Source organism: Lycium barbarum, chromosome 9 (assembly GCF_019175385.1).
Source record: "Lycium barbarum isolate Lr01 chromosome 9, ASM1917538v2, whole genome shotgun sequence".
NCBI classification, from domain to species: Eukaryota; Viridiplantae; Streptophyta; class Magnoliopsida; order Solanales; family Solanaceae; genus Lycium; species Lycium barbarum.
The window spans coordinates 125825746-125833993 of NC_083345.1; the positions used below are offsets into that span (position 1 = coordinate 125825746).

Genomic DNA, 8248 nt, shown 5'->3' on the forward strand with positions numbered 1-8248 from the left:
TGAAAAGTTTTGAAGGAGACCCTTTAGCGCAGCGGTAAATGTCAGATTAGGATGTCACTGGATTGCTCTTTTAGTTGGAGAAGGATTTTTAAAGAAAGGTGGAATCAATAACATGGGCTGCTTTGTTTTCCATGTGGATGTCACTAATTCCTTGCATCAGGTGAAAGGCAACTTGAGTAAAAGTTCCAAAAATAATTAAAGAACTTTGTCTTGAAGTGCAATCAATAGAAATTGAGTGTGAATTTGACAAGTCAGTTTTGGAGCAGCGAAGGTGATAACTGATATTGATACAAATATTTAAAATTTATTTTAGATCATAATTTTTTTAATTTTTTTTTAAAAATTCCGTGCTTAATCAAATAATCACATACATGCAGGGACGGAGCCAAGTATGGCCGAGGGGGTTCATCCGAAACCCCTTAGGCAGAAAATTACACTGTTTATATATGATTAAAATTATTTTTTATGCATATATAATAGATGTTGAACTCCCTTTAACCTCTTTGTGTGTTTATTTCTCTATATTTTAAATCTTCTAAGTAAAATTTTTTATTCTGCTACTGCATACGTGAAGACGAATTGAGAATTCAACAGGTGTTGGTTGGCATCTTCCTTTTGGGAAGGGACAGGTGTTGGTTGACATCTCTCTTTTGGGAAGGGACATAATGATTGTGGCCCTTAAATCATTTTTAGCTGCCACTTTTGGGGCCAACTAGTTGATAATAACCTCATTTGTCTTTGCTAGAACACCAACGTCGGCTCAACTCCCAAAAGTGCTCATGGTACATTTTATTTTTGTCCTATGCACCATGAGCGTTTGGTTCCGGGCAATTTGCACGATTGACCTTATTCGGGGTGGTCTTTAATTTTTGCGCCTCAAATTGCTGATATTTAATTAAGTGAAGAACAAAAATTAAAGATCAACGCCTTTGAAGGGAGATCCGTGCAAAAAATTATTTGATTCCACCATCACGGACATCATCTATTATAGAAACGGATTCAAAATTTAGATTGCGTTGAGTGATTTAATCTTCTACATTTTTCTCATATTAAGTTTGTTGTACTTCAAAAATAATGAATTCAAAATTTAACAATTATTGAAATTTCAGCTTGACTTCATTCCTATATAACTTCCAATTTTGCACCTGCATATTACATCTGCCTCTAGCTGTCTGGATTGAGTTACAAAATTATTGGTGCGTGGATCATCGTGAGAGGAAATGAGATCTCTTACTCTCTTACAATTTGAATAGAAGAAAATGACTTTTTCAGATCTCTTATGTGTTTTTTTTCAAATCTCTTATGTGTAAAAAAAAGAAGATCTCTTATAAAAGGATCATAAAACTAATAATAGCTTATAAAGGGCCAAAAAACCACATCATATAGCACCACCCAAAATATGAATTAACGTCATTTTTGAAACCTTTTGTAAGGATGTGATACTATTCAAAGAGATAAGTTAGCTGGTATGATAGGTAAAAGTGATTTGATAGTATAGGAGTAATTCTTTATATTAATCGTGTATATAATTTAAGCTCGTTTAAAAGTTTAAGTTATAGTATACACCGTTTGTGTTAAAAAAAAATTCAATATTAAGTCACTCAAAGGATATTTATAGAGGTGAGTCTCTTTAAATTGTGAAACTTGCAATAAAAGGTGAAAATAAAGTGATGGTGTAAAATTTCCTTATACAAACAATGAAAAGTGAAAAGCTCTGACGATGAAGTTTGTCAAGATGCTTATATATCATTCCAATTTCTGATGCTTTTGGTCATAGACCAGAGCTATATGTGGAACTGAAGGGACAACTGAGGAGCTTGTTTGTTCATTGACAATCATTAACCTCAACCTTACGCATAGCAATAAAATCGTGTCAATTTTTTACTTCCACTTTATCACATGTCAAAAAAGGAAGATTAGGTAAAAGGAAACATTTGAGAAGTTATTGGTACTCAATTTGGTTGGAAAACAAAGTCATAAACTAAATGAAAAGTTGAGAGGATAAAACTACTAAATCTTCTTGAAGTTGTTTTTTCTTTTCTATAAGATGTCTCTGGAGAATAAAATAAATAACATTATGCTTGATAAAAGCTTACCTTCACCCGATATTTTTACCGAACTAAGAAATGCAACACTTATTTTTCAACACACATACTTTGTTACTTAACTATATAGGGTCAAGTGATATATATTTTCCCTTTAATATTTAACAGTTAAATTTTTCTCTTTTTCTTTTTCATTCTTCAACCATTAATGCCATCTGCTAGTTTTAGTAGGCAATAAGAGAGAATGCTTAACCTGCTTCTACATGACAATGGCCATGGTATCCATGCCAACCTAACATTAATTCTTGAAACACAAACAGTTATTCAGGATCCACTCATTAGTAACAAAATAATTAAGGTTTGATTACACCCTCTACACAATAATGATTTGGTTAAAGATATTCCTTCTGGTTCAAAAAGAGTGTCCACTTAGCCATTTTGTACACCTCTTAAGAAAATACTAACTCCTAAAAGATAAGGTATTTGGTCACTAAACACTTAATAAAGACAAATCTGAAAAAATAAGATTAATTATTTTTTGATTTGATAAGTAAAAACTCTTTTTTAATCAAAATAAAAGGACTACGTGGACACTCTTTTTGAACGTAGGTAGTTAGTAGCATTGATCCCCCTAGTTGGTACAAAGACCTCATCTTTAATCAAACGGTGGTGTCAATATCAAGATTTGCTGAAGAGTGATCACTGTTAAATCAGTTTCTAAAAACTTTTTAACTTATTTAGCGATTGGCAAACATCAAAAATATTAATAACTAGAGGCTTGTTTTACATGATAAGTTTTGAAAGTTCTCTCTAAAACAAAGAAAGACGACTTTCTGATATAATAACTATTTAGAAATCAACGGACATTATTTATTGTCTGCCCAAAAACGAATCCAAAATTTAAATTGACTTATATGATTCAATCATTAATGTTTTTGTACGAGTGTGGCCACACCTGCATATTACATCGGCCTCAAGCTGTCTGAGTTACAAATTTATTGGTGCGTGGATCATCTGGCACCACCCAAAATATGGTTTAAGGTCATTTTGTAAACCTTTTGTAAGGATGTGATCATGGTGATGTCATTCAAAGAGATTGGTTATCTGTTATCACAGATAAAAGTGATCGCTGATAATGTAACTTACTTATATATCAATGGTGTATACATATAACTTAAACTCGCCTAAGAGTTTAAGTTAAATATACCGTCTGTGTAAAATAAAATTACACTGTCAGGTCACTCACAGGATATTTATATAAATAAATCTCCTCAAAATATGAGATTTATAATATTAAAAATAAATAATCGATCTTTCGCCTTGCGCAAGGATGTCTTTTATTTTTAGACTCAATAAGGAGAGAATTGGGTGGAAGGGGAGGCAGGTTTTATTTTACCCTCAGCTCTCCCGGGAAAAATCAAAGTTACTTGTTAGAAAAAGTAAAAATAAACTGATGGTGTAAAAATTCCTTACACTAACAATGAATATAACTTAATTAAGCTTATACTTTTTCTATCTCAAACTAACAATCACTTCAGCTCAAAATAATTGTTGCTCTAGGAATCCAAGATTAAAATTGACAATTGTTTCTTAACTAAAAACATTAATATTAAAGAAGTAGGAGTAATTTTTTTAATACTGCTCAATTCTTAAAAAGCATTTAATAATTAATAAAGATAACTTAGTAAACTATACTTTAAATTTATTATTTTTTAACAAGCGTGAAAAAAATTAAAACAACAGTTAAAATGAAGCCGAGGTTACGCAATAGACATCACATGCTCTTCCTTCTTCCATTCTCCTCTATTTTGGAAGTTCCCAAAATTCCATGCATACGCCTTTAATGTGCCCAAACAACTTGAAAATATGCCCCTAAAGTGTCAAAACTAATAATAAGGCTGGACCCTACTCATTAGAAACTGCCCAACAACTTGAAATTCACCGCTCCCACTAAAAAGAAATAGTACTCCTCCATTCATTTTTACTCGTTCAGTATTTTAAAAATAAATTTTCACTTTTACTTATTAGTTTTAGCATATTAAGAGAAGATAATTTATTTTTTCCGTTTTACCCATAGTATTAATTACTCACTTCAAATTATTTTTCAAATTCAATAAAAATATGCATTAATTAATATGGATACATTGATAAATTATATACTCCATTTATTATTTCTATTGAATGGTCACAAACCAATGGAAATTTCTTGAAAGCGAAATGGCTACTTTAAATGATATTTTTGTTACTCCACTTATTTCAGGTCATGTGGTATATTTTTATTTAGTCCGTTTAAAAAAGAATGATATATTTTTAAACTCGGAAACAGTTAACATACCCTTCGCATTTTACCATTAAAGCTTTTATAACCACACAAATAATAGGATATCTGTTTAAAATCATTATAAGTTTCAAACGTATTATAGGTGCACAAATGCTATGATATATTTTAGACTATAAATTTAAAGCATTTTTTTCTTAAACTTTATATCGCTTCAAACTATGTCACATAAATTGCAATGAATATAATATTATAGATGGATAATGCTGGTGTCATTTTGTCCTAAAATTCTACGGATATTCCTCTAAATAGAACTTCCTTTAATTCTTTGTTGAGTCTGTTTCAACTTTCATGTATAGGATAGGATGCACTTTTCTTTTGAATGAACCTCAAATTCAATTATATAATATTGTACGATGTTACTCCTGTTATTTGTCTATTTGGAGAAAACATTTATGGCCCATATTTCTAATATTATCCTAAATGGCTCTTTTTATACATTATTATACATTTTTATACAAATATACATTGTCTACACTAAGTGCATAATATTGTATATCGTGTGTATAAACACTGTTGCAAAAAAAAAAAAAAAAAACGTTGGCTATGCGGATGTAAACTAAAAATATGACTACATGAATGTAATATTTTATGCTAGCTTGTATATTGCTGAAATTATCCCTTTTTAAAACACAATACGTCTGTTATCCATTTATCCCCTTTCTTTAGGGTCTATAAAGACAAAATAACTTTGAGGAGAATTTTTCAGGTTAAGGGTATCATTAAATTCAATCAACATATAATTTTCCAGCGAGAAAAATTCTCTCTGTTTTAAAAACAATGAAAAGCTTTGAAGTACATGAATTAAACCTTTTAATTTTCGATCTTAATTCGGATATCAGTTTCTTAACTTGAAATAAAATAAAATTTACATAATCAGAAACCAGATAAGTAATTATTAAAAAGTCATGGAGTGAGACAAAATTGTGGAATCCTCAAACACTAACAGTGTCACGTAAAGTGGGACATACATTGTATTTTTTTACACTGAACACAAAATAGAATCAAAAGATTTAACACTAAATACTTGCACTGACTATATGTACTACATTAACATTGGTGAACACTAAATACTTGCACTGACTATATATACTATATTAACATTGTATCATCTTGATGATAACATTTTTCAGAAATAAGCTGAAGATACTCTTCATATACCTTCTCAAGCATGCTGTCATTTGAAAGATCACAAAATCCATCTAGTAAAACTTCATCAAATAACAAATTTGAAGCACAAGGAATAAATGAAGCCTCTTCTATTTTACCCTCAATATTCTCATCATCATTTGTAATAATATTAATCTTCTTGTTATTATCAACTTCTTCAAAACTATTTGAGGGCGAAGCTACGTGGCTCGAACTCTTCAAAAATGTCGATGGATGTGTGTCGGATCCTTCAGAAATAGCGCATTTTTTGAGGATCTGACACGGTTGCGGCAGTAATTCAGGAGAGTCTGAGCATGAAGTACTCAATAATGCAACATTGTCAACACTAAAATTCCTCAAAATTCCAGAGGAAATTCTGATTGGCTTTGGGAAAAACACAACTTGAGGAGTGTCTAAAGATTGGTCTTTTTTCTTTTTATTTTTCTTTTTGTCCTGTTCTTTTCTTGGTTTTTCTGTTTTGGGCTTTTTCTTGGGATGTTTCTTGGGCTGTTTTTTGTTAACTTTGGGCTGAATTCCAGCAATTTTGAGCTTCTTGATGAGATGAGTATTCCAATAATTCTTGATTTCATTGTCAGTTCGACCTGGTAATCGCCCAGCTATGAGTGACCAACGATTGCCCAACAGGGAATGCAATCTTATTATAAGGTCTTCTTCATCTTGGCTGAAATTTCCTCTCTTGATCCCTGGCTTTAGATAGTTCATCCATCTTAATCTACAACTCTTTCCACATCTAAGCAACCCTGAAAAAGTCAACATTCATATTAGACAGAAATTTTATTGTGGTAAACGAATAAAGTACGGTACCAAAAGTTGATTTAAAATAAGCTATGTATATATAGGGTGTATTTGACACGACGGAAGTCAATTTCCCGAAAAATGTGGTCCGTATTTGGTTGGTGCATAAATAGAAATACTTTCCATAACAAATACTATGTGTTAAAAATTAAGTAATGGTATTAGCAAATCGAAGAGTGCTTAAAGATTAATACAATAATAATCAAGTGTTAGTCGGAGCAAGTAACATGAAGTTGAAAGGTAAGATTGTTCTACGAAAAATGAATTTCACCCATAAGTGAGTGAAGTTATTTCTTCCTTTTTTGATGAAAAACTCAATGACCAGAAAATGACTTCCTCACGGAAAATAATTTTTTTGGAAAATGATTTCTTCTGTCGAATTAAACATCTCAAAGCAAGAATACTCTTAATGGTACGAGACATTTCCGAAGAAAAACAAAGCACAGACTTAACCAAAAGTGAATTTTAACACTATGTCAGGGGTGTTTGAGAGTCCACCCAGATTCTAGAAAGTTTACACACAAAAATTATAAACTTGAACTATGTTGTTCGGACTCATCAAAAATGTTGAAGGACAATGCCCGGCTCCTCTAGAAATAATGTATTTTTGGAAAAGTTTACATGAGTCCTACAATATTTTAGGAAAATCCGAGCAACATATATAACTTAGAAGAAACTAGTAGAAGAGAGTGAGCATTGAATGAATATGAAACTAGATTTTAGCATACCAGCTTTCTTGGGCAAGTTTCTCCATTGGCCTTCACCATTTTCCTTAATATAATTTGCTAGCAACAAGTCTTCTTTTGCAGACCATGGACCTTTACGCAGCCCCTCTTTAGCACAACATGGTGCTCTTCCCATATTTCTCACTATAATAATTTGGACAAAAAAGGACCTCTCAATATATTCTATGAGAGAAGAAATACGAAGAGACAAAAGTACAAGACTCGAAAGGTTCTCTCACTCTACGTCAGTACCAATACCTGTATCAGTTATTTAAAAAAGCGATAGACATCTAACGCATTTACTCATTTTTGAAATATTAAATATAAAAATACAAGGAGTATTAGCGGTCTTGTTTGTCACACATGAGTATACTCTAAATCTACGAATATAAAAGAAGAAGAAGACGATACATAGAGCTTGGAGAAAGTCGTGCCCTTTTAGAAGCCACGAGATCCACTTCAGGAACATTAAATACTGATGGGACAAAAAATAGAATAATCGACAATATGTTGTACTGTTCTTTACTACTCAATAGTTGGAAATATTGAGACCTAGTATATTGCATTAATATTTCCTTTTTATAATCGTGGTGCCTTTGTTAATTTGTGTGTATCTCGCTTATTTTCACAATATGTCTTGTTGTTATCTCTTACTAATATAGGTATCCGATTAATTTGCATGTACCATGACTAATTTCATAGAGTACAGTTTGTTACTTTCCTATAAGCACATGTATCAAGTAACTATGTTTCGTTATTCCTATCAACACATTGGATCAGCTTACATGTACCTCAAAAATTTTTGCGGCGTACTTGTTACCTTCCGCAGGCATATATATTGGATAACTCTGTCTTGTTATATCTTACTAATAGATCTGGGTCAGCTTGCGTTTACTTAGACTAATTTCACAACAAACAATCGTTACCTCTTACAACCACATGCGTATCGGGTAATTCCATCTACTAAGATTTGGATAAATTTAAAGAAATCACATAGTGTGTTTATTTCTGTTGGAATTTAATTCTGAGATCTCATCGACTGCTCACACACTTGAATACATGTTTGTTTACTGTATTTAAGTTATATATATATATATGTCGATAGTGTAATAAAATATTTACACCATCAATATAGTTTAATCTGTTATATAACATATAGTTACTGATTACCATAT

At 31.5% G+C, this 8248-nt stretch overlaps 1 protein-coding gene across 1 annotated transcript; it reads right to left on the bottom strand.

The window, feature by feature from the left end:
• Positions 1-5317: 5317 nt before the first annotated feature.
• LOC132609952 (transcription factor MYB15-like) lies at positions 5318-7373 on the bottom strand. The gene is made up of 2 exons (XM_060324175.1): positions 7077-7373; positions 5318-6293 (listed from the first exon to the last, which is right to left on the bottom strand). Exons 1-2 carry the CDS (start codon positions 7207-7209, stop codon positions 5476-5478), a joined length of 951 nt encoding a protein of 316 aa, XP_060180158.1. The 5' UTR covers positions 7210-7373; the 3' UTR covers positions 5318-5475.
• Between the last annotated feature and the right edge of the window lie 875 nt (positions 7374-8248).

What these genes read in the sequence shown, in the direction of transcription:
- LOC132609952 (XM_060324175.1), bottom strand. Translation starts at nt 7,209, where the DNA reads ATGGGAAGAGCACCATGTTGTGCTAAAGAGGGGCTGCGTAAAGGTCCA. An exon ending in AAACTTGCCCAAGAAAGCTG is followed by an intron (nt 6,294 to 7,076) that starts GTATGCTAAAAT and finishes TGACTTTTTCAG; the next exon opens with GGTTGCTTAGATGTGGAAAG.